Below are 26,294 nucleotides of genomic sequence, written 5' to 3' on the forward strand. Positions count from 1 at the left end.
TGGCTGTTCAGGAAGAACTGGACTAGGTATCTACTCTGAGAACATAGTGCTATTTGATGCTAACTGCATGTGGGCACTTCACCTGTTTTCCAGCTTCACCAAATGCAGATAGCAGATAATATAGATACAAAAACAAAAACAAAAATGAAACAATCAACTAAAAAAAAAAAAAACCTAGCGTTTGTTTCAGTAGAAGGCATGATTGCCTTTGTATTGTGCTCTGGTGATTTCTTGCTGTGTTCTGTCTTCTGAGACTGGGAGCTCTTCAAAGTATAGATTGCTGCTCTTAAGTCTCTTTATATCCTATAGCCCAGACTTCAGAGAGGTGGATAGGCAGGGGAGAAGAGGGGAGGGGGAAGAAGAACAAGAGGAAGAAATGGGGGAGGGGAGAGAGTAAGATCTATATTTAGCAAGAGGGAGAGACACTCACCAAGGGTGTGTGAGTGAGCTTGCTGGCGAGGTTTGTGTGTGCGTGAGTGTTCTGGGAAAGGGGGTGTGTGCGCCAGGAACGTGTGAGGAGAGCTGGTGCCCTATGGGAGGTTGCAGGCAGGAAGCAGCTGGAGAGGAGGAGGAGCAGCAGCAGGAGCAGTAGCTGCCCTGCTTTCCGTCTCAGTCTCAAAGCCCGGAATCGATTGGGTTAGAATTCCACATCCAGTTGAAGTTTGGCTGCTATTGCCTTCAGCAGGCTGGTCATCAGAGTCCCCCTCAGCAGAGGTGTGGACCAGATTGGATTTCTAGATTTGTAGCCAGCGAGACTCCTGCCCAGCCTTTCACTGAGGGGATTTCTCTGCTGGGCATTGTTCCTATCATCAACTTTGCACCATGGAGCCAGCCAGCTGGTGCAACTGAGAATAATAGCTCCCTGGCTCTGTTTGTCTGTTGGGCAAGCAGCCATGCTGTGGCTTAAAAAGTTCATCCTGTGGCTTCTCTGTCAAACCAGGGAGTGCTCCTGAATGGATTTCCTCTTAAAGACAGCACTTGTATTCTAAAACTTGAGAATTTGTGGTTTTAATGTTTTTTTTTTTTTCATTTTCATTTCTTTAACTCTTACTTTGGTTGCAGCAGCAAGGTAAGTGGTATCGAGTGTATGACTGACTGAATGACAAGCAGGGACAAAAGCAAAGCATTTGTGGGTGGAATACAGAGGAGCTACATTAATTACATAACTGCTGGAGCCAACTTGCTGGTGGGGGTCATTAGAATGAGTGAAAAATGGCATACTCAGCCCTGAGGGTAGAATCTTCACGTGCATGTGTTTATATGCTGATAATCTGACTATCTGTTCTTCCTTGGTACTCTTACACTCCTGTATGTATGTAAATAACTTAGCCAGCCCTCTGAATGTGTGCATACTTGTATACAAATAATCTGTTTCCACCTCTTGATATGTCCATGTTTATAAATAACCTGATCATTCCTTCCTGTGTGTACATAATAGAAACTCATTCAACTCATTCATTCCTTTTAAATGCTTATACACAAGCCATATCTTCCTCCATGTGCCTATATCTGTATCTATATATAGATAGATATATAATCTCCTCTTTTATTTCGTGTGTGTGTGTGTGTGTGTGTGTGTTTACTCAGGTAACTTTCCTCTTCTGGTATATGCCTGTGTATATTAAGAAACCCTTCTATTTTTCCATTGTGTGAGTGTGTTTATACTGTTCTTCTGTCTGATGTATTAATTCTTCCCTCTCATGTGCATATTGCCATATAGACAGAAAAGTCATCCTGAGTTTCCTCAATCTTGAGTGTGTATACACATGCATAATAATCTGTCCATTTTCATCATGCATGTATGGTAAAAATAGCACTAACTATAGAATGTAGACCCCTTTTTAAATCTTAGGTCTCCTCAGTGACCTTGGTCAAGTCATTTAGCCTCTCTGAGCTTCGTTTTTCTCATTTATGAAATCAGAATGATCTTCCTTCCTGCCTCATAGGGTTCTGATGATAAAATATGTCATGATAAAATAGGAATCATGTAAACTATAAGATTCTAAACAAATATAATTTTACTATTGTTACATTTCCCTCTAGTGTGAGTTGTATAGGATAGTTTATCTTTGACTCAGCAGCATTGAGATTATGCTTTTGTCTGTGAGAAGTCTCTAAGTCTTCCCTGTAAAGGGTAGCTTCTATTGAAGTAATTAGGTTTCACCCAATTATTGCCCAAAGTATTGGAAAGAAGCTACAGGGGATCTAGATTGCTACAGGGGATCTAGAAAGGGTCAGATTGAAAGAGAGAAAAGGTCTCATCCTCTGAAGTTTAGGGCCTTAATACTTTGTTCTTTGTAGCCTTGAGGATTGAACGTGTCATAAAATGGAAATATGCTACCTCCAGCTAGGATCAAACTGAGCAGGTGAAAAAATGAATGAAAGAACAGAGCATTCTGCTGCCCCTGGGATGGCAGCCTGTAATGAACATCTGCTGCCAGGTTTTGAAGGCTCTCCAGAGTGTCCCCCATCCCAGCCTTCTAGACCTGTGTGTCCCATATGGTAGCCACTGGCTATATGTGGTAGTTGAGTACTTGTCTTGGCAGACAGGCTACTCTCAATTGAGATGTGCTGTAAATGTAAGATATGTAACAATATGAGGATTCAGCATGAAAGAAAGAATGCAAATATATGATGAATATTTTTTATATTGAATGCATGTTGAAATGATAGGATAATGAATTATATAAAATAAAGTAAATTTTACTTTTTTTATTTTACTTTAATGTGGCTACTAGAAATTTTTAAATTACATATGTGGCTCACATTATATTTCTATTGGACACTGCTGCTCTAGACCTATCATTAGCACAAGGATCAGGGCACCTCTTCCAGCTGGAAGAACAAATGGAAGCCTCATGATAGCAACTATGGGAATGACAAGGAACCATGGCACAGCCTCTTCCTACTAGTCTCATATCCTAGAGAGATACAGACTAATTACCAGCCTCTAGCAGAGGCTGGGGCTGCCACTACCCTCTTTATTTGTCTTGAATGAGACTCCAGAAAAATTTAAGTATATTTAGGGAGAAGTTTCCAACTTAGTTTTTACAATAAAAAGGGGTGATAAGCCATCAGTCTAAAAATAGACCTAGAACTGGAAGGCAGCATATTGTGAGGGAAACAAAAGTGGACTAGAAATTAGGAGACTTGTATTCTAATGCAGCTCTGCCATCACTCATTTATCCTTTCCGTGGCACTGACTTCCCACTGTGTCAGGTCATATGCTTGGGATAGTAGTGCCCTGTGCCAGGCATTGGGAGATCAAAAACAAAGCACAGCTTCCATTGTAATGGAATTCACATCCACTGTGAGTCCTCAAGCAAGAACCTCCCATTCAGGGGGCTGCCAAAGTAAAACAGATGAACAAAAGCAAGGGTATCATTTTGGGTGAAGGGTTTAAACTTGGGTAATAGAACTTTTAAGAACCTAGAATAGCTGTCCTGCCTAAAAGACTTTCACATTTAAAATTTAGGAAAACACTGTGATAGCTAAACAAAACTACTCCATAGGCTAGATCACAATGTAGTCTGAGATTCCAGGCCTAGTACTGTATAAGAGTCTCTTTCAAATCTAAACTTCTCTGATTTGGTGTTCTGATTCCTTTTATTCAATGGCAAGATTTAATTTGTTTTGAGCACCCTATGTGCCAGGCACTGTTCTAGGTGCTGTGAGCAAAACAGTTCTATAGCAGTGAGCCAAACAGTCTCTACTCACATTCCAGAATAAAGAGGTAGGGGAAAGAGACACATAAAATAAACAAGCAAACAAATATATGATGTATCAGGTAGGTAGTAATAAGTTCTCTGAAGAAACTACAGCTGAGTAAGGAGATAGAGAATGTGGGGTTTTTTTTGTGGGGAGGGGTAGTTTTTAGAGGCTAGACATGCCTGCTCACATGCCTTCTTCAGTCTATTCATGAGAACCTTAAAGTAGTATGGAAAAAAGTATGATGATGCTTAAAAAAACGTTGTGACGTTTTTTAAAGGCTGTAAGGCAGACTACATTGGGGTATTGCAGTAAGGGAGAGAGATTGAGCCCAACTCTGAATACAAGGAAGACTGAGAATTTATAGCTAAGGAACAGGGTGAGGGTCAGTGAATGGAAAATTACTAAGAGGAAACATCAAGGATAAGGGGAAGTCTGGCTAAACTGACTTGACAGGAGTTTTGCTGGAGGCACACCAAGGTGGTGGTTAAGGAATTTGGTCAGATATCAAAGGTGAAGAATTTTCACTAAACTGACCCAGCAGGATTCTTGCTAAAAGTGGACTGAACAAACAGAGCTGAAGGTCAGGGACCTTGTCAGAAAGAGGACTCAGAGCAACCTGACTCAGGTTTGATCAAAGGAGAGAGTCTTTGTCATGAGTATCTGATTCTGGGTGCATATGTATTTGCTTTATGGTTGGTTATATTCCTTGGTATAGTAAACCTTGGTACTGCTGAAAGGGAGCGCTGGGCAGGGCAAGAATACCCAGCTCTCCTGACTGGCATTCATTCTTCATTTTGAGGTCTCAATATTCCAACCCTTTGAAGGCTGCATCCTCCCTTATGGTACTGTATGTTACCAGAGGTTCTGTCTCCTCTCTTGCATACAATGTTTGAGGTTTTCTTTCTTTTACCGTGTCCAGCTTCTGGCCTATAAATGGAGTTCCTCCTAATGCTGATGAGGAAGGATGGCCTGTCCTAGGAACTATAGTACCTAGGACCTTGTGATGCATTTAATCTAGGGCATTTTTTATTCCCTTTGGCTAATCTCACTTTTCATACTACGTGACCCTGATCACTTTCTCTGACAGGAATCTTTGTAAGCATTGATGCTTTCCCAAAGATTAACATCTTAAAAGTACCCAAACCTGTTGTAGCCTTAGAAATCCATTCCTGCCACCATATTAGCCATGCAACATAATTGGTAAATGGCCCAGGAAATGATCTGACCTCTATAGAAGGGAGGTGGGAGGTGCTGTCAGAGTTCTTAGCTCTCTCCCTTCTGGGCTTGTTTCACACAAAGTGAGAGGCTGCTTGATACATATACAGAGTTCTGGCCTGTTCCCAGAGGTCCCCAGCTGTTTCCTCCCAGCCAAGATTTGAGTCAGAAGCAATTTTACAAGGAATACTCGCATTCCTAATCACATTTATTTGGTAAGGCAGAGAAAGAGACAAAAGAATCAGCCATTTCAGAAAACTGAGTTGTTTTTTTTTTCTTCTTGACTTTTTCTGGTACGTTGGTGCTGATGTGATTTAAGGGTTTATTCCCTGCCATAGTTTTCAGCTCTCTATTGTTGAAGCTTACTACTTTTGATTTATTTATTTTATTTTGATGTGTTCCCTTTTCAAATGGAGATATCCCTTGAAAGGGTTTCCTTATTTTTCCTAGGTTTAGTCATTCCTTAGAAAGATAGCAGAAAGGAGAAAGGTGTGGTCACTTTTTAGAGTGTGTGTATGAAGTTTGAAAAGTTGACTAGAGTAGATAGGCTAATAGGACAGGGCAGAATGACAGCTCTGGGTATCTTGAAGGAGTCCAGAGGGTCAAGTTGAGCTGGGTGGACCCCAATGCCTCTTTATCCCATTCTGGCTCAAATATTACTTCTTCTCTATGGCTTTCCCTGTCCTGATTTTGCTGGGCCTCTCACTGCCCCTCCATTCCCCCATCATTGGAATTAATGTCTATTATCTATTGTTTATTACAACTTTCATTATAACATGTTTTGCTTTATTTTGTGATGGTGAATTATGCCTGTTTCCTTCTCCAAACCTTAATATATTAGAAAGCAGGGACCATGTGTCTTACATTCCTGGCACATAGCTTGGTGCCTGACAAATCAATTGAATTGATTTAGAGATCAAACTGTCCTCATTCTTTGGCCCTTGTCATTTCATTCCTGTGGACAGTAGTAGCAAAGAGAGGCTGGGGGAGTAGGTGGACTTGACTTGGGCCTCTTGGCCCTAAGGTTTGCCCTTTCAGCCTATTCTGGCTTCTGGTATCCTATTGGGTTCTGAGCAAAGTAACTGGTTGATTCTCTGGGCATTACATTGAAGTCTGTCCTCTGCTTCAAAACCTAAATATCTGGATGACTGAGTGGGTTTGGTGCCTTTGGGGAACCCATATCCCCAGGAGGTGATTCTTAAGTTCATTCAGAGTAGTGATTACCAATTCATAAGAAGGTTTGGGTAGAGTTTGTTTAATATGGAAGCAAGCATCTTTCTTTGAGGCTGGAAGAAGTTGCTATGGCAGCTCTAGTTGGAAGTTTCCTATTTGTTAGTAACATAGGAAACCAGGCAGCTTTGCCTTCAGTCCTTCAGGAGGCTGTAGGGAAAGACCCTGAACACAATGACTTTGCCATTTGCCCCTTGTATGACTTGCCAGACAGTGTTGTGGGCACTGCAGTCTTGGAGGGGACAGCTGGCAAGACTGTCTAGGAAGTTAAACCAAGCCTATCTGGAGTATTGATCTGAAAAACAAACAGGCCTGAAGTTAATCTGGCCTGCATTGAAGCAATAGCGGGAGAATCAGTTTCATTTTTGTTCCTGAAAAGCTGCTTTCTCTGGACTTAAATGGGGCTGGTCTTGGAAGACCTGGCAATGGGTTCTGGGCCTCACCAGCCTTTGAACAGAAAAACTTGCCTCCTATAGGTATCTGTCCCTTCTGCATGCTTTCAGACTGCCTGAGGGAACATGGCAAGCCCCTTGTCACCTGAGCAAAATACTGGGAACTGAATGTTTTGCTTCCTTTTTTAATCTTAAGGAAAAAGAAAAAAAACTTATAGAAGAAAATAGGATTAACAAAGAATGACACATGTCAGTGGTATGATTGCCGGCAGTGCTATAGACCATTAAAAGAGACTAGGAAAGATAGGGGTTTGGGGCTAGGCTAGAAGTCATGGTTTACTCAAATCATACCTTTTATGGGTGGTGGCATGCTTGGTAACATTCCTGTGACTATTTTCCCTACTGTACAGGTGAGGAAACTAAGGAACAGAGAAGTCAGGTGTTTAATCCAAGATCATTGGTGAAGCAAGACCTGACTTAAGTCTTTTGATTTTCAATCTAGTAGAACTCGCTCATGGCTTCATGTGGTCATACACAGAACTTTCATCTTGGTTCAGTAAGCAGTCTTTCTCTTTGAGACAAACTTGAAAGGCTGATTACCAGTTCCAGTCCTTATTGGGCCAGGGACCTTGTTCAAAGCTAATACCAGGTACCAAGACCAAAGCAGAGGCACCTAGACCTTGCACAGTTGCAGGGAGTAAAAGAGGGTAGCTTTGGAAATACAGATGTGCGCTTGTGGAAGGAGAGAAGGAATAATTTGAAGAGTCAGTCTTAGAATTGGTACCTTTGCTGTTTAGACAGCTAGGCACTAATCCTAAGACCCACCAGTTCTGGTTGTGCATATAGAACATCTCCTCTTTATCCCTCTCCCTCCCCCTGTCACAGAGTACAGTGAGTTGGCCTGATTAGGGATATAGCTGATCCTGGCCCTTTGAGACATAGGAGTAAATCAACAGTGCTTAAAAGGCATTAATTTGGCCTCTGCAGTGCCTCACAGAATGGGTAGCATCCTTAGGTGAGGAATTCCTAGATGGAGCAGAATTTTTAGATGAGCTACAGGGAAGAAGGGAAGACATGAAGTGGGAATTAATCTAGTTTCTGACTTTTGGTTCTTGGCCTAGTTATTTCCAGTAAAAGGGGTCAGTTTGATCTTTATCCCAAGTCTTGTGACTCATGCTTCTGATTCTTCCTAGTCTAGGAAAGCACAGTGCTTTTAACTTTTAAGCCCACAAACTGTAGATGGTGACCTTTCCTTAAAATGAATTCCTGTGGGAGCTGTCAGCTTGTGTTCTTCACAGGCAATTTTCCCCTTTTGGGGTTAACTTGAGTACTGGTAAAAAGAAAGGGAGGCAGGAGTTGAGACAATTTAGAAATACAGATCAAATCTAGAAAATGGGGAAATCATCTCCGACTGAAGAACATGAAGGATTACATGTCTCCCACCAACCAGTCTTACCCCTCCCAGGGTAACCTAGCAGAGGCAGAAAGTATTGGCAGTCCCATGCATTCCTGGGCTCTTAGCTTTTCTCTTTGTACTTTATACTCTGCTCCTTTCCTACACTTTGCATGTTTCCAGTAAAAAGGAAATGGATAACCACCCCATATAAGGTAATAGTCATCTTTACCTCTGTGGTAGTCCCTGGTAGCTTAGGGTATTAGGGGCAAGTCTGGTGGCAAGCTGTCTTCACCATTTTGGAGAACAGCAAAGGACCTTGGAGCCCTCTGATATAACCAACTTCCTTCCTGTCCTATGCATTGTTTTCTCTAGGCCAGAGGGCTAGAGCAATCCTCTGTTACTCTGGAAAATCACTTAACCTGGTGCTCTGAAAGAGGCATTAGACGAGATGCACTGTGGAGGAGGAAAGCCAAACCTGTGTGTTGATTAGGCTGCACCAAGCCCTTGGGGACTATTAAACGGAGTTCAGGACTCCAGGCTATTCCTGAGCCTCCTTCATTCCCTGCTGTGTGTCCACCACATGTGTGTCTTTGGCCACATGCCCCTCCATATCCAAACATGCTTAATGTACCTGAGTCTGGACAATGACTATGCTTACATAATACCACCTTACTCTAGAATTAAGTTTAGAAAACTTTTTTTCTCCAAGTTTGAAATACTTGCCATGGTCTTTTCTCCAAGTGAAGGGTTGCTGCCACTGAGCAAAGGGAAAACACTTTGTGCTATAAGCACAGGCAGGAACCAACATCTGAGTTGCTGAGTTTTCACCAGAACAACCAACTGGGAAAATAAACATTGCATGTCTTGTCTTCGTCTTTCACTGTGTATGTAATTTGAGCTTTGGTAGTTAAACATCTATTTGTTCATTCCTGAACCCGACCCTAGTGTTGAATTGTAAAGGTTCAGTCACTCACTGACCTTACCCACCTACTTCCCAGGAGTTTGTCTTAATCTTGATGTTTTTGGGTATTTGCCCAGAACACAATGACTTGATACATCATTTCTCTGATGGGAAGCCAAGGAAAGACAAGTGACTGCCTACAGCCTTTAAGGCCAGCATTGGGAGACAGGTCAGGGTTGACTTCTACAGTCTTAGAAGGTAATATTCTTATTCCTGCTTGACAGTTTGATTCAGATTAAAATTATTCTGCTGCTTTCTGACCTGAGTGCATTATTTTCCTTTTTCATTAGCTACAGGATAAGAGTCAAGCCAGGATCCAGGGACATGTGCCGGGTTTGGAGACTACACATGGGATCATTCCAGGCAGCACTGTGGGCTAAGCCCAAAACATCAGCCAGCCTTAATTGCTAGAAATAGACTGAAAAGACTAGGGCAGGTTATTGCCTTCCAGGACAATCTCTGGTAAGCATTCTGACCAGAAATAAAAGGAAGAAGCAGAGAATCCCTCAGACCCTGAGGGAAAAAATGAAACGATTGTTGCAAGAGTCAGAGGAGGAAATCATGGTCACCTTGGGACCCTCCTCCAGGCTGTCCCCAGATAAGGCTAAGTCAGAGACTATGTGTGGCATCAAGAGCAAGTCCTCAGGCCCTACTGAATCCTTACCAGAGGACAGCTCCCTGCTCCCTCACTGTGGGTCCACAGCCTCAGCCATTAGTGGGGATAGAGATGGAGGCCTGGCCCAGCATTGCAGCTTTGAGCAGCAGACCAGCAGTCAGCTTCCTCTGGGCTCCACTGCCTGTGCTTCAGGGTCGGGCTCTCAGGACCTCTCATCTGTCAGCATTAGCACAAGCTGTCAAGAGCCCTCAGAAAGGAATCAAGCCAAGTCCCTTTTGTCCAGAGGCCCTCACCAAGGCTGCAGCTGTGAACAGCGAGAGCCTTTGGGGGATATAGTAGACTATATAATCAGAGAGCTACAAGGCATCAGCCGTCTCCAAACTGAAATTGCTGAACTGCAGCAGCACTTGAGCCAAGTCCGGGGTTCAGTGGATGAAGTGTCTAGCTGTGTAGACTCAGTTCTGAGTGAAATAGAAGGCTTGCAGGTGGGCAGCAGCTCTCTGGCTAAGGTATGTGTGGGGGAAAAGGCCCAGGAACCCCATGTGGACAGACCCAGTGAAGAAGCCATTCTGTATCTGTATGGACTTCCAGAGCAAGATGGGGAAAATACCATGGAGCTGGTGCACAGCTTCCTGGCCATGCACCTCTGTGTTAATGGCATGCAGTGCAACAGGTACATCAAAGAGGCTTACAGGGCAGGCAAAGCCCCAGCCCCCAGGCCTACTGTTGTGAAACTTGCCCATCTAGAGCACAGAGACTTCATCTTGCAGAAATCCATCCTTTTGCAGAGTGTAGGGGTCCGGATTGCCACCAAAGAAGAACCAAGCTGGCCACAGTGCTATAAGAATCCCCCAAAGGAGTCTCTGTCATTTTTGCAGCAACTTCAGGACCATAATTCAAATTCTTTAAACCAGCATGAATCACTTCTTCAGATGGAAACAGGGGACACAGGACCCATAACAGGAGCATCTCAAATGAGGGCTCAAAATCAACACAGAGAACCTCAAACCCCTGAGCAGCAAGGCCTTTCCTTCCCACCCGAGAATAATTTCATAAAGTCAAGTGATGTGTCTAAGCCAGGAGATGAAGTAAAAGGAACATTAGGAACCTCCCAAGTTACCATTGACAGTTGTGGTGGTGAGCTGACAGGGAAAGAGGCTACTCTGTCCACCTTCCATCAATTTGAGGAACCTTCCCTAGTGTTAATCTCAAAAGAGGGTTCTGGGACATCCCAGGTTTTCAAACAGTCCAGCGAAGGATTTGAAGTATGTAGTGTAGGAAAAAGAGGAAACCACTGCAGCAATAAAAGCGAGGCTGGCAGCTGTCTGTCACTGTCTGGGTTGCTGAAGACAGAAGACGAGCTCCTGGCCTGTGAAGCTGGGCTTGATATTCTAAGCTCAAAGCAGCTTGAGGACCTTTTGACAGACAAGTCCAGAAGGTTTGCAACTCTGAGCCGTGATCGCATGATGGAGGAAATTATCATAGGGCCTGAGACTTTCAGTGACATGGTTCATATTGACTTGAATGAGGAGGAGGAACATGCTACTCAGGTCCTTAAAGATGTCTTTGAAAAGTCCTCCTGTGGTCTGGTTGGCTCGCAGGAGGATGAAGATCTAGAAATTAAGTTTTACAAAAGCAAACTGGGCCGAGCAATTCATCACTTTCGTTCAGCTCTGCAGGGCGTGTTTCAGAAGCTTGAGAATAGTGGGTCCATCAGTCCTGAGGACCTGGAAAGCAATGAAAGTGGTTCTCAGTCAGAGAACAGTGATAGACTTCTTGGGACGTTGAGTTCAGAGGGTGCTCAGGATTTCTCTGTGGAGAGCCCTGGGAGTCAGGAGAGTGAGAGCTTGCTCAGTATGGTCTCTGGTGGAGTTGGCATCTCTTCACAGAGAGACCAAACCTTTCAGGATCCCAGCAACTTCTCTCTGGCTTCTAACTCCTCGCCTATTGCATATGCGTTGCCAGGTTTTGCTCTGGCTCCATGTCTGGGAAATGAAACTTGTTCCAGGCCTGAATCTCCCAAGCAGGGCAGACTAAGCCTAGAGCAAGTGTGTGCAGAGACCATCTACCTCAACAAGTGCATCAACAACTTTAAAAATGTTTTGAGAGAGAAAAGACTGAGACAGAAAAAACTTTTGCACGAACTAGTACAGAAGGCAAACCATCTCTCAGTAGAAGACATACACTCAGGTATTCCAAATCAATGTTTAATGGGGTCACAGCTGGCTGGGTATGGTCTCCATCAGACAAGTGTGAGACCCGGCTTGGTGGTGAGTTTCACAAGGTGATGGGGGAGGCCCACAGCTTAAATCCGTCTAAATTACTTGAATACAGATTTTTAAACTAATCCTGTGGGAACTGGAGTGAAAGAGGGTTCTCAACGTTTATTTATTTTTGGGACAGAGACAGAGCATGAACGGGGGGATGGGCAGAGAGAGAGGGAGACACAGAATCGGAAACAGGCTCCAGGCTCTGAGCCATCAGCCCAGAGCCTGACGCGGGGCTCGAACTCACGGACCGCGAGATCGTGACCTGGCTGAAGTCGGACGCTTAACCGACTGCGCCACCCAGGCGCCCCTGGAGTGAAAGAGGGTTCTAAAGCAACAGGAAAGGGATTCCTATCTCAAACGGAACTTCCAATCTTTTGGGGGTGGGTGCGGCTTTAGAAGCTACCTTTTTAAAAGAGGGAGGAACAGGTGGGCAGAAGTAGTTTACAGCTGCAGGACTTTTAGGATATGCCAGTGTGAAGTTGGTGTGTAGGAGGCAGGAATGGGCATGTTGCTCACAGGCAGTAGAGGGGCTGATGCAATCCTACACTGCATTTTAAAATTATTCTTTTCATGGGTTTCTTGCTGAGATAAGATTGCTAGTTCCCCAGGAGTTGATGGGCCATTGTAGGAATTTCCCTTATCCTGAACTTTCTTCTTCCCAGTACTGGACTTCACACAGAACTTTATTTTCGACTTGAAGCTGTCCAGTGCTTTCCCTGCCCAAGAGCCGTCTGCCTTTCACACGTCATATTCCTTTTCTTCCATCTCCAGCTAAAGGCTTCTCACCTAAATTGGAGAATGGAATGGTTTTGAATCAAGAAATGAGAACTTTTTTTTTTCTAGGCAGCATGGAGATAATGTAGTTTTAAAATTATTTCTCCCAATCAAAATTAAATTTATCCAAAGAGCATATGCTGTATTCATCCAGTTTTGAATGTAAATGGGGTTGTCCTCTTATGCATATAACCTGATTAATGTTCTTAAGGGAGAATTAAAATTATGAAACATATTGTGTTGACAAAGGTGTGAGGGAACAGGCACTCATACATTGCTGGTGGGATGGGAGTGTAAATTGGTATAACCTCTAAGGAAGACATTTGGCAAAATGTATCAGAATTCTACATACCCTTTGTGCCCCAGAATCACTTCCAGGAATATATCAGGCAGGTTTATTTTCACATGTGGAAAGGACATGTGTTCTATTTTTGAAGCATTGTTTTTAGTAGCAAAGAGTGAAAACAATGTTTGTTAAGAAAGACTGGCTAAATAACTTACTGGCACCCCCTAACAATGGAATACAGTACCATATAGCTATAAAAAGAATAAGGTAGCTCTTTACTGAAATGGAGATATCTCCAAGACATATTGCCATATGAAAAAACAAGGTGCAGAACAGTATGTATAAGATGCCCCACATTTGTATAAAAAAGAGAGGGAAAGAATACACAGACCCATAGTGTCTGTGTCTGTTTGTGTAGGATATCTAACAAAGATACATAGGAGACTGATACCTAATTGCCCATAGGGAAAAGTACTAGGTGAAAAATTAATGAGATGAAAAATAAATTTTTTTCCCACTGTATATCTTTTTATGCTTTTTAGAATCTGAATAATGAATGTAATACCAAGTCATAAAATTAAAAAAATCACATGCTCCTTTCAAATATCCCTGGATCTTCTCCTTATAGCTTATCCAAAAAGTCTAGGGGCACCTGGGTGGCTCATTTGGTTATTTGTCCGACTCAATCTCAGCCCAGGTTTTGATCTCAGGGTTGTGAGTTCAAGTCCTGCACTGGGCTCTTCACTGGATGTGAAGCCTACTTGGAAGGGAGGGAGGGAGGGAGGGAGGAAGGAAGGAAGGAAGGAAGGAAGGAAGGAAGGAAAGAAGGAAAGAAGGAAAGAAGGAAAGAAGGAAAGAAAGAAAGAAATGTCAGTCTAAATTCCTTCACTTGGCATTTAGGACCATTACAGTTGGTCTCTAGTTTGCATTTGCAGGCTTATCTCGTCCCACTATACTCCACCCAAAAGGAAACTCTGCTGTCTCACAAATTCACCTTGTACTTTCTGTTCTCAGCATATTCACATATAGATGCTTCCTTCTAGTCTAAGGTGCTGTGTTCGTCAAATCAGCCTAGCAAAATTTAGTCAGTTCTTCATTGTACAGCCAAAATATCACCTCTTCCAGAAAGCTTTCTGTAATTCCTCAGCTGTAAGGGATTTCTTTCTCCACTTAACTTTGCAGCCCTTTTTCCTTCTCACTGGGCATTTAGAAATTTTTACATTACAGCAACAATAGAAACAACAAATATCAAAGCAGTACTTCCTTACCAGCTCCTTTAACCTTGGCGGTTGGTTGGTCGGTGGTCGATGTTAGCATGAACACCCAACACACTTGAGCTGACTTTTCAGCTTGCAAATTTCCCTTCCGAGTTGATACCCTGGTGGGTAATGCAGGAGCTTGTGGTACCTGTGGTAAGCAGGTGGTGGCAACAGCAGTGATAATGAGACAAGGTAGGTTTTCTGAAGCATCAGTAAGAAAGCAAGCCAAAGTTCTGGGTCTTAGCCAAGATCAAGTCTGGCCTGTGGGCTCCAGGGGGAGCAGTGGAGGGTGCTGGGTCTAGGCCTGACTCCAGCAACATTCCATAGCGCAGGAAGAATGGAGCAAGGTGAGCACAAAGAACAGCTTTTCACCCACACACTTTTGTTACAGAGTCCAGAACAGTAGCCACCCTAAGCTGGTAAACTGATTCAATATTAGTAACAGTGGCTACTACCACAATGGAACATTTAAGATTTCCCTTTCTTCACTGCTCTGCTTGGAACATTTTAGGGCCCAAGGTTACTAGTAGCTTACCATTGAGTTCTTATTTTTCATCCCTTATCTTCTCTTTTGGAGACTACATAGGCACTGTTTTAAGTACTGTCACATGCATTAAATAAAAATTCGATTCTTTTCTTTCTACTATTGTACCAAAATAGCTTTTGTCAAGGCCATCAGATGACCACCATATTGCCAAACTCCTGGTTCATTTTTAGTCCTCTTAATCAGTCAATCAGCAACTTGACGTAATTGATTGTCTTTTCATTATAATAGCTTTATTGAGTTATAATTTACATGCCATAAAGTTCACCCTTAAAAAGTGCACAACTATTGTTTTTTGTTGTTTTTTTTTTTTTAGTATGTTCACCAAATTATGCAGCCATCAACTCCAGAACATTTCTATCACCCCAAAAAGAAACTCCTTTCCTATTAGTGGTCACTTTTCAATCTCCTTTGCTTCCAGCCTCTAGCAACCACTAATTGACTTTTTGTTTCTGTGGATTTGCCTATTCTGGACATTGCATATAAATGGATTCATATAACATGTGGCCTTCTGTGACTGGTTTCTTCCACTTAGCATATTTTCAAGATTCAACCATGTTGTAACATGTATCGATACTGTGGTTGGAATAATATTCTGTTATATGGATATACTATATTTTGTTTATACATTCATCATTTGATGGGCATTTGGTTTGTTCTTTACTACTTTTTGGCTATTACAAATAATGTTGCTGTGAACATTTGTGTACAAGTTTTTGTGCAGACATCTTTTCATTCTCTTGGGTATATATTAGAAGTGGAATTGCTGGGTTATATGATAACTCTTGAGTTTAACATTTTCTCAGAAATTGCCAGACTGTTTTCCAGTGTGGTTGCACCATTTTACATTCCCACCAGCAAGGCATGAGAGTTCTAATTTCTCCACATCCTCGCCAACACTTATTAATGTTTGTGTTTTTTTATTTTACCCATCCTACTGGACGTGAGTGGTATCTTACTGTGGTTTGATTTGCATTTCCCTAGTGGCTAATGATGTTAAGCATCTTTTCATGTGCATATTGACCATTTTTATATTTTTTTGGAGAAATGTCTATTCAAATTGAGTTGTCTTTTTGTTGTTGAGTTGTAAGACAACTTTATATATTCTAGAACATGACCCTTATCACATATGTGATTTGTGAGTATTTTCCCACAATCTTTGTCTTTTCACTTTCTTGATGGAGTTTTTTGAAGCATACATGTTTTATTAAACTTTTTTTTTTTTTTTTAACTAGAGCGTGCACAAGTGGGGGATAAGGGCAGAGGGAGAGAGAGACTGAGAATCTTAAGCAGGCTCCATGAGGAACATGGAGCTTCAATGCAGGGTTTGATCATGACCTGAGCTAAAGTCAAGAGTCAGATGCTCAACCGAGCCACCCAGGCACCCCTAAATTTTTTTATTGTGGTAAAATATACATGATATAAAATTTATCATTTTAAACATTTTAAGTTTATTCATGTTGTTGTGCAACCATCACCATCATCCATTATCCAGAACTTTTTCATCTTCCCCAGCTGAAGTTCTGTACCTATTAAACTAACTCCCTATTCTCCTCTCCCACAAATCGTTGGCAACCACATCTACTTTCTGTCTCTCTAAATTTGACTACTCTATGTACCTCATATAAGTAGAATCACACAATATTGGTCATTTTGTGGCTGGGCTATTTTACTTGGCATAATGTTCTCTCAAGGTTCATCCATGTTGTAGCATGTGTCCTTTCTTTTTAAGGCTGAATGGTATTCCGTTGTATGTGTATATATACCACGTTTTGTTTATCCATTCATTTGTAGATAGACACTTGGGTTTCTTCCACCCTTTGGCTATTGTGAATAATGCTGCCGTGAACATGGGTGTATAAATATCAGTTTTGAATCCTCACTTTCATTTCCTTTGGGTACATAATGAGAAGTGGAATTGCCATATTGTTTTCTACAGTGGCTGCACCATTTTGCATTCCTACCAACAGTGCACAAAGGTTGTAATTTCTCTACATCCTTGCCAACAGTTGTTACTTCTTTCTCTCTTTCTCTCTCTCTCTTTTGTGATAGCCATTATAATGGGTATGAAATAGAGTGCAAAAGTTTTAAATTTTGATGGAATTCAATATATATTTTTTTCTTGTGTGGATTGTGTTTTTGATTTCCTAGTTAAGAAACCATTGTCTAATCCAAGGTTGCAAAGAAGTAACCTTGTTTTTTTCTTTTTTAAAAAAACATTTTTTAATGTTTATTTAAAAAAAAATTTTTTTTTAACGTTTATTTTTGAGATAGAGAGAGACAGAGCATGAATGGGAGAGGGTCAGAGGGAGGGAGACACAGGATCCGAAACAGGCTCCAGGCTCTGAGCTGTCAGCACAGAGCCCGACGCGTGGCTCTAACTCACAGACCGCGAGATCATAACCTGAGCCGAAGTCGGCTGCCCAACCGACTGAGCCACCCAGGCGCCCCTTAATGTTTATTTTTGAGTGAGAGAAAGACAGAGTGTGAGTGGGGAGGGGCAGAGTGGGAAACACAGAATCCAAAGCAGGCACCAGGCTCTGAGCTGTCAACATAGAGCCTGATGTGGGGCTTGAATTCATGAACTGCAAGATCGTGTGACCTGAGCCGAAGTTGGACACTTAACCCACTGAGCCACCCAGGCACCCGTCCTATGTTTTTTTCTAAACATTGTTTAGTTTTAGCTCTTTTAGGTCGATGATCCATTTTGAAATAATTTTTGTGTGGTGTTTGGGAGATAGGGATCCAACTTGATTCATATGCATATGGATATTCGAACACCATTTGTTGAAAAAAACTCTCTCCATTGAATGGTCTTAGCACGCTTGACAAAAATCAACTGACTGTAAATTTTAGAGTTTATTTCTGGATCCTCAATTCTATTCCATTGATCTTTTAGTCTGTCCTTATGCCTTAGGTGCTTCTTTTTGAAAAACTTTCTTCACTTTGTTTCCAGACCACCTCTCTGTATTGGTTCTTCCCCAGTTCTATATTGACCATTCCTTCTTAACCATCTTTGTTGGTCCCTCCTCATTTTCCCAATCTTGTAGCATCTCAGGATTCAATCCTCATTTCTTTTTATTCATACTCATGGTCTAGATAATCTCTTTCAATATCATGAGTTTTGTAAGTATTCCCAGATTTATATCTCTGGCCCAGACATCTTCCATGAACACCCTACTCTACATCTACTTAACATTCCTATTTGGAAGTAAATAGGCTTATCAGATTTGACATACCAAAACCAAACTCCTGGTCCTTTTCCCAAGCCCCTGCCAAACCTAATTTTCCTATAGTCATCTTACCAGTAAACGGCAACTCGATTCTTAGAGCTGCTCAGGCCCAAATCTGTAGAGTCATTCTTGGCTTTTCCTTTTTTCTCATAGCCCACATCCAATCAGTTAGTAAATCTGCCTGGTCTCCCTTTAAAAGGTAACCTAAAGCTTACCACTATTTCTGCCTTAACCACTAATATCCTTGTCTTAGTCACCATTTTCTCTTACCCAGATGATTTCATAGCCTAACTTGTCTCTCTGCTTCTACCTTTGTTCTACAGTCTGTTTTCCCCACAGCAATCAGGGTTTGTAATCCTTACAAACATGAGTTAGAGCATATCACTACTCTGTTCAAAAGCTTCCATTGATTTTTCAGTATCAGAATGAAAGCTAAAGTGCTTATGAGCTTGCAGAGCCCTATTTGAACCAGTACTCTATTGCAAACTTGCTGTTCCTCCACACCGGCTATGCTCTCACCTCAGGCTTTGGGCTTGCTGTATATTCTGACTGGAGTACTTTTCTTCTAGAACTCTGAATAGCTTCTTCACTCATTTCCTTTTGGTCTCTGCTTAGATGTCACATTATCAATAAGGCCTTCCTGACAACCTTTTGTAAAACTTTAATAGTAACTGTAGCATCACCACAGGGGCATTATCTTTTACCCTTACCTGAATTTTTCAGCAGAGTCTCTATAGATCCTGGCACCAAATGCCTGTTTTGAATTTTGGCTTTGCCACTTGCTGTGATTTTAGGCAAGTTTTTTAACTTCTGTGATAATCTTCAGTTAATCAACAAAAAAATTGAGATAATAGTATTTACCCAGTAGAGTTGTTGAGAGAAATAAATGAGCTTACTCTAATAAAATGTCAGATACATGATGTGTTCACTTAATGTTAGCTACTTTCATTGTCTTCATGATTATTAATCATCAGCTCCTACTCTAGAATAGAAACTTATCAAGATCAGGGAGTTTGGGGCGCCTGGGTGGCGCAGTCGGTTAAGCGTCCGACTTCAGCCAGGTCACGATCTCACGGTCCGTGAGTTCAAGCCCCGCGTCAGGCTCTGGGCTGATGGCTCAGAGCCTGGAGCCTGTTTCCGATTCTGTGTCTCCCTCTCTCTCTGCCCCTCCCCCGTTCATGCTCTGTCTCTCTCTGTCCCAAAAAAAATAAATAAACGTTGGAAAAAAAAAATTTTTTAAAAAAAGATCAGGGAGTTTGTTTCATTCTCTGCTGCATCACCAGCACTGAGGACAGTGCCTAGTGTGTAGTAGGTTCTCAATATGTACTTGTTGAAGAAATGAATCCTTGCTGTAACTTTAGGAGGTAGAGTTCTTATCTGCTTTTTACAGGTAAGGAAATGCAAGCTCATATCAGTGGAGTGCCTCAAGTCTTTTCACTCCCAACTACAATGGAGTTAAGATTGTTTTAATGATGAGGAAGTATGTCCCTTCCTTATAAAATGGAGTGTCTGGAAGAGTGCTATCCTTCTTAGGGGTCAGGCAATTTTTTTTTTCCCCTAGACATATAGCACTTAAACTGAAAACTAAATCTAAGTAGAAAAATATTAAGGCATTTTAAGAAGTTAGGAACCACAAAAAGTTTGACTCTTAACAAGAAAGGTTTTGTGGGGTGCCTGGGTGATTCAGTCGGGTAAGAGTCCCACTTTGGCTCAGGTCATGTGACCTTATAGTTGGTGAGTTCCAGCCCTACATTGGGCTCTCCGCTATCAGGGCAGAGCCCACTTCTACAATCCTCTGTCTCCCTCTCTCTCTGCCCTCCGCCCCCCTCCCCCCAGTCGCAGCGTGCACGCTCTCTCTTTCCAAAATAAGCATTTTTTTAAAAAAAGAGGGGCACCTGGGTGGCTCAGTTGGTTAAGCGTTCTACTTCAGCTCAGGTCATGATCTCGCAGTTTGCAAGTTCGAGCCCCACGCAGTTTGCAAGTTCGAGCCCCACGTCGGGCTCTCTGATGTCAGCATGGAGCCTGCTTTAGATACTCTGTCTTCCTCTCCCTCTGCATCTCCTCTGCTTATGTGCGCACTCTCTCAAAAATAAATTAAAAAAAAAAAAAGGTTTTGTTATATTTGTCCAGTGGGTAGGACAAACTAAAGAGCTAATACAGCAGTTCCTTGCAGTCTGGAATATGGTACAGGCTACTGGCTAACAGACCTACGTTTTTCTCTGGTGATTGGCAAAAGACCAATCAGCTTCTCAGTTCTGAGAAGCTGTTGTTTTCTAAGTCCTCAAAGTTCAGTTCCTTTAACTACATACAAATGCTGGGAGATGTGCTAAGCCCTCAGGCTACAAGGGTAAAATTGTATATATATATATGGAGAGCCTTGACAGCCTTGTCAGCAGATTCTTAGGTATTATGGGGAACTCTGGGAAGAACAGAAAGACACAAAGTAACTTTGACATGATGTATACAGTGTATTTTCAAGATAGTGGAGTAGGAGAGAAACCTTTCCAATTTGAATCACAGGGTCAGTTAAAGTGTTCCTTGCCTAATTTTCATTTTCAAAGACAGCAGAATACAATAAGGGAGGTGGGTGTAAATGTAGGAGAGATATGACCCATTCCAGCAAGTGTCTTTTGCATCTCATTCACCTTCCTATTGCTGCACTATTTTGGAGGATTCCTATTCCTGAATTAACTCTTCTGTCACGTCAGGTGACCCATTAAGTCATCAAAAATAGCTGAAAAATTGGAAATTTAGGAATTAGTTTTTATGATTCTCCCTTTTACTTATTATGTAATGTCAGTGGATCTTTAAAAGGGAGGGAAAATAAAGAGGGTAGCTGATCAGCCCACGTGAATGTACTTGCCTTAGAGAAGGAAACCTGTGGAGCTATCCATATGTGGCCTAGAGACAATGTAGTCTGGATTAGGAGGAGTAATTTCTGGACTTTATCTTCCTTGACTGTGACTTGCTAAAGCCCTTCTGGAAGCATCAATTTCCTTTGGAGAATTGTTCTGGATTTAATAGATAATCAGGCCTGGAGTTGCCATCACGGTTTTGTCATCTAGATCATGGTAACTTTGTAGGTCAGTGGCCAGTTGATGCCCCCAACTATGGCCTTTGAGTATCCCGGTCCTAGCCTTAACTCCAGGCGTTAACCTGGCCTAACTTAACTTAGGCTTTGGGAAAACAGGCCAGGGTTACTGGGCAAATGCATGGCCTGCATTGTGAAATGGAAAGGGTTCAGTCACCAGGCCTTTGGCGTTTGAGGACTCATCCCAGATCCAGAGTGAGCTCATGTAGCTTCCAAGGAAGGAACTCCCTCTGTGCTTAGCCCAGCTCAGATAGCCTGTTGGAGTGACCCTTGGTAACAAAGTGTGTGGCACTGGTTTCCTTGATGCTGCATGCAGGCCACTTTGGAAAGGGAAGAAAGGTGATTGAAATCCCCAGGCAGGCTTTGTCCTTTAGTTTGAGTGGCCAAACCAGGAATGGTCTATACTAAAAGGAGGGGCCAGTCAATAGGGGAGGTAAGGATTCTGGGAGTTAGGCTCTGTGAACTAACCAGTTGTTCAGAGGATCTCTTCCTTTCCTCCATGTCCCTTAAGGTTTAGCTGGCATTTTCTTTGGGTTCCGTGCTATGGGACTGAATCTACTAACCTTTCTGCCCTTTTTTCCCTGCTTTCTCTCTCCTTGCAGAAGGAAAGCGAGGAGCCATTCAGGTTGTGCCTCTGGCCCTTTGGGTCCTTTGTGTTGTCTATCTTCTACCCTTCTCTCCTGAGCACAGTGTGTGTGTGTGTGTGTGCGTGTGCGTGTGGACGAACACATGCACACGCACACACACGTGATCTGTGCCTCTGAGCTTTGGCTCATGTAGATAGTCTGTTTTTCCTTAAAAGCAGTTTGTGGGCATGCTCCATTTTTGTATATGCTCCTGCAGACGTCCCTGGAGCACAGTGTGAGAATGTGTGTGCCAGCATGGTGCACATTCAATGTAGCATGTGTGTGCTTATACTTGTACTCAGTTTGACTCCCCCAAACACTGATTGCCCTTCTCTTCTATTTTGCACAGTGTTTGTCCATTTTTTGCTTGTTGCTGCAGGTTGGCATATGCTGTAAACCCTTGCTGAGCCCAGCATGCATACACTTTGTATTTGAGAGCAGGAATTGCTGTAGGCATTTTGTGCCTCTTGCCTGGGGCCCTAAGTGTGAATGTGCTTTGTGCTTCTGAGCAGGTTTCTTGGTCTCTCTGTGAACACAAGCTTCTGTAGACCTGTGATGTGGTTCCTCCATGCCATGTGAATGCATTGTATAAATCATGCTGTGCACTGGTTCTTGAAGACTGTGAGGGTTTGCTTTTGCCTGTGATTCAGGCCCGGATGAACACTGAATATCCTTTTTCGAATGGGTGTGCGCACATGCTTTATTGCCCTGTGTGCAGGATCCATGATCACCTTGTGTTTCTCTCAGGTATAAGTTGTGTCTATGAATGTACCCGCTGTAGGTACTTTATCTAGACCACCTCTCATTCTCACAACCCTCCTTCAGTACCTGTGTGTGCATGCTCTATGCTTTTGTCTGCAGGCTTCTGCAGACCCACTGTCCCCTCTAAGCACAGGAAATGTGTATGATCTGAGTTTGTTGAACCCTGATTCCCAGAGACTTTTTGTGACTTTGTTTCCTTAAGGTCAGTGGTTTTTGGCAAACATCTAATTTTAGGTAGGAAATAAAAATCTGCTCAGTACAGTGACTGTTTCCAAAGGGAAGGTAAGTTCTGTGTGGTAGGATCTGGGGATTTAGGGATAGGCTACCCCTCAAAAGCAACCTTAGGGGACTTGCATTATCCACTTCTGGTTTCTTTTGGGGCCTGGCTGTCCTTTTGCCAGTATCATCTCACCCACAGAACCAGGGCAAGAGCCAGATAAGGTGAAATGGGTTCGTGAAGGGCTGTAGTCAATAGGCAGATAAGCTTACTTAGAGTCCAGACAACCTGAGAACGGTCTGAGAAGGGTCTTACATCCAAAGTTCATCTTGACCCTTACTGCTGACCCAGGGTAATTCTTACCCATTTTTACATTACCCAACACCATGCCTGTCCTACCTCTCCCTTTTCTACTCTGTTTTACCTAATTTTATCCATAACTTCTCCCAGCCAGGGCCCTCCCAAAACTTTACCCCCTGTACAAGTTAAATACCTTACTTTTGTCTCCCTTGTCCTGGAGCACATTTGGTCCAGGATAGTTAACTGGACCCCAGGTTTTAGGAGGCAGGAAAGTTTTGGGGAGTTTAGGGGACAAGAAGGGGGCACAAAGCCCCAGACCTGCTAGCACTAGCTCTGCTTGAGCCTAAACAGCATTTACCATTGGTTCTCTAGAAAGCCCTAGAAGCTTTGGAACTTTCTGTCTACACTGCTTTTTTTTCTGTGTGTGTTTTTTTAATGTTTGTTTTTGGGTTTTTTGTTTGTTTTGGTTTTGTTTTTTTGCTTGTTTGTGGAGAAACGTTTAAAAACTGTTTTCAGGCAGTTTCTTCTTTGAATTATTTGGTACCTCAGTTTTCAACTTCTCATTATAGAGCTCATAAACAGCACCAGAATGATAATCTAAGTATCCAACCTGCCCTGGGTTTTCTTGTTATATAGAGAGAGACCTTATCAAATGTAGAATGTCTGTGAGTTAGGGCTTCAAGGAACCTGAACAAAGTCAAATCACAAGATGAGATGGGAGTCCAGAAGGACCAAGTCACCACTCTGTGATAGCTAAGGGAATTTAGGAATATAACTAGAAGAAGGCCAGACTCTGTATGAAGTGGTCCTTTTGCTTAAGCGAGGCCTGGAAGCCTAACTGGATCTTTTTTTTTTTTTTTTTTTTTTTTTTTTTTTTGGCCTTGGCTTACTGTTATATATACCAGTGAATTGTGTGAGGGGGATAGAAGTTCTGATAGTTCTCACACTCCCAGTGGACCTTAGCCTTAGAGCTTGACCTTATATTCTTCCTATTCACTGGGGAGAAGGGAGACAAAGTAGCACTCATTTTGGCAACCTGCTTGTTGCTCTGCCTCATCAGGGCATTTGCTTACAGATCAGTCTGGCTATGTCACCACATTGTGTATGTGACCTACTCTTCTCTGAGATTCCTACTTTACTGTTTACTGCCTGACCAAAGAAATATGGCTGTCTCCCATCTTTTCTAGGATTTAACTTTTTTTCTATCTCTTTTTAAAGATTCCAGATGATGGTAACCCCTCTCTGCCCCAGTGGCTCCCAGGAGGGTAAGTGATTCCCTACAAGTTTTCTGTGGATTTTACAGTCTCTCGTGCTGCTTCTAGCTTCCCCCTGAGAAACAGTAGAAAACACTCCATAAGTTGGATCCTGGGAAAGAAGAGTCTCTGCTATAGGGATTGGTTGGTTGTCTGAGGAGAGGGGAGAACTTTGCAGATTGACTCCTCAAAGACAGAAGACAGAGCTTTATAGCATGGTTCCCCTGAAGTAGGGGAGGGAACTTTGGGGCTTCCCTATCTTTGCCTCTAGAATTTGATTCAATGCATCATAGTTAGTGATAACCCTTTTAGGTATAAAAGAGGAAACTAGAAAAATATCTGCATTTGACACAGTTCTCTTTTATTCCATTGTTGATAGTGTAGCTGATGAGATTACTCTCTGGGCTCTGTCCTGCTTCAGCTGTTGTGAGTCACCTACTTACTCCATTCTACTCTTGTCAAGACATAAGTAGCATCCCTTAGGAGCTCTGTGTGTTCTGTGCTTCTTGTTTGGGAGTTTCACACCCATGTGACTGCAGCAAAGAGTCATTTTCAGCTGCTCAACTGCTGTCTATAACTGACTATTCCCAAGAGAGAAAAGAGTTTAAGTGCCCTCCCCCACCTCTCCCTGGCACATACACTGTCCATTATTTCTCAGGATCTTCCTTTTCTCCTTGTCCCATAAAGGAGACATAAGACGTATGTTCTTCTGACATAAGAATTTCCAGTGGCTGCCTTCTCTCCCTCATGATCAGGGAAGAAATAAGAACAGATCATAAAGTTACCTACTACATTTTTACATACTCCTTTTCCTTGTGATTTTTGTGTTTTTTTTTTTTTTAATAGGTCATGGGAATAAGCTATCCTTCTCTTGTCTAAAGCTCATTTATGTTGCAAGAACCTTGAGTGGTGCATACTATAGTTTTTTAAATTAGCCACAAACTTGCTACTTCAACAGCCCTTCCTCAGGACTTTAGCTTTTTTTTTCTAATGATTATAAAATACATACATGATAATGGAACATATCTAAGCTATTTTTAAGTGGGGCCATGCACTGATTTTCTAAATGCCTTCCTGTCATCTTTCCTTCAGCTTAGTCCTTAGAAGTTGTCACAAGTTGAGAACTTCCCTAGCTCTGGTAGTCTCATTGAAAGCAAAGTTCATTTCCTGTGCTCAGGAAGCTAGTTTATTAGAAATCAACATAGCAGCTTGTCTGTTCCAACTCTTGGCCTTGATCTAATTTATGGCTCCATTCTTTACCTATATAGCTTGCTGGCAGTACTTAACTTATTTTTCTGAAGCATGTCTTTTTTCAGATCAGTTATAGTATACCATGTAACTACCTTACCACCTTCCCCATCTCCTTCTTTTCATTAAAGCCAAGTATATGAGTTCTTTTCTTTGAGGTTCGGAATAGCAACTCCTAAAAGGTTGGGAAAATTTTGTAGTTCATTCCCCTTGTTTTATAGAATTGGCGTCAAGACCCAAAGAAAGGAAGGAATTTTGGCAAAGGACATAGAGTGAGTTAGTAGAAAAGTTGGGTCTAAAACCCGGGTTATCTCATTGTGAGAATGGTGTTCCAGGATGTTCTCTGTAATTTTATTCATATAATTATGGAAGAAATGGCAAAGAACAACAGAATGCATAGAAATGGTATAAAAGTTTTAGAAATCTCCAGTTGCTCCAACTGTAATCTTTTTTTCCTGGTCCCTGCTGGTGTATCCACAGGGCTAGGCTAGACTTTCAGAGTCCTTTTATTGTTTCCTTCCTAAATTTTGTTTCTTTCCCCCTCTAAATGGTTATTTGGAAGTCTCCTATCCCACTTATCCTCCCTCCACTTGGTTATGCAAGCTCCTCTCCATGGAGACCTTTTTCTTTAGGATGCTTGAATGGACAGAAGTGGTGACTCTTTTACTCAGGATAGAGAAAGTCTCCTTCTACATATCATTAGCAGTCTTTCTCACGTAGGCAGCAGCTCTTCTGTAGAGCCATTCCTGTGGGCTCTGTTCTAGCACAGGCCAGGAAACACTTACCTTTGGGGAGCAGAGTCTGTGGCCTGAGTCTAGGGAGGGGCCCTCGTAACTACCAATTCCCTCCTTGCATTTTGCAGCACAAGGGCCTTCAAGTAAACAGAGGTGCCTTGAAGTATCCTTGTGGG

General features: G+C 42.3%; 1 protein-coding gene and 1 long non-coding RNA gene across 21 annotated transcripts in view; both read left to right on the top strand.

Moving 5' to 3' along the window:
* Nucleotides 1-26,294, top strand: part of UNC13B (unc-13 homolog B) — a 259,488-nt gene that overhangs the window by 196,162 nt on the left and 37,032 nt on the right. For 18 of the 20 annotated variants that reach the window (XR_006294935.1, XM_043565489.1, XM_043565501.1 and 15 more), the window contains one exon: nt 24,102-24,148. Coding sequence is in view for 19 of the 20 variants with exons in the window: in XM_043565489.1 (XP_043421424.1) it covers nt 24,102-24,148 (47 nt within the window). In the remaining variant the exon portion in view is untranslated. Of the gene's footprint in view, nt 1-583; nt 1,070-8,982; nt 9,104-9,195; nt 11,712-21,580; nt 21,604-24,101; nt 24,149-26,294 lie in introns of those variants that run through there. The other 2 variants (XM_043565494.1, XM_043565495.1) reach the window with 2 other exon arrangements.
* On the top strand, nt 11,747-13,614 carry LOC122474560. The gene is made up of 2 exons (XR_006294936.1): nt 11,747-11,884; nt 12,105-13,614. It is a non-coding gene; the product is annotated as an uncharacterized LOC122474560 (long non-coding RNA).

The sequence above is a fragment of the Prionailurus bengalensis genome, chromosome D4, assembly GCF_016509475.1.
Source record: "Prionailurus bengalensis isolate Pbe53 chromosome D4, Fcat_Pben_1.1_paternal_pri, whole genome shotgun sequence".
Taxonomy (NCBI): Eukaryota; Metazoa; Chordata; class Mammalia; order Carnivora; family Felidae; genus Prionailurus; species Prionailurus bengalensis.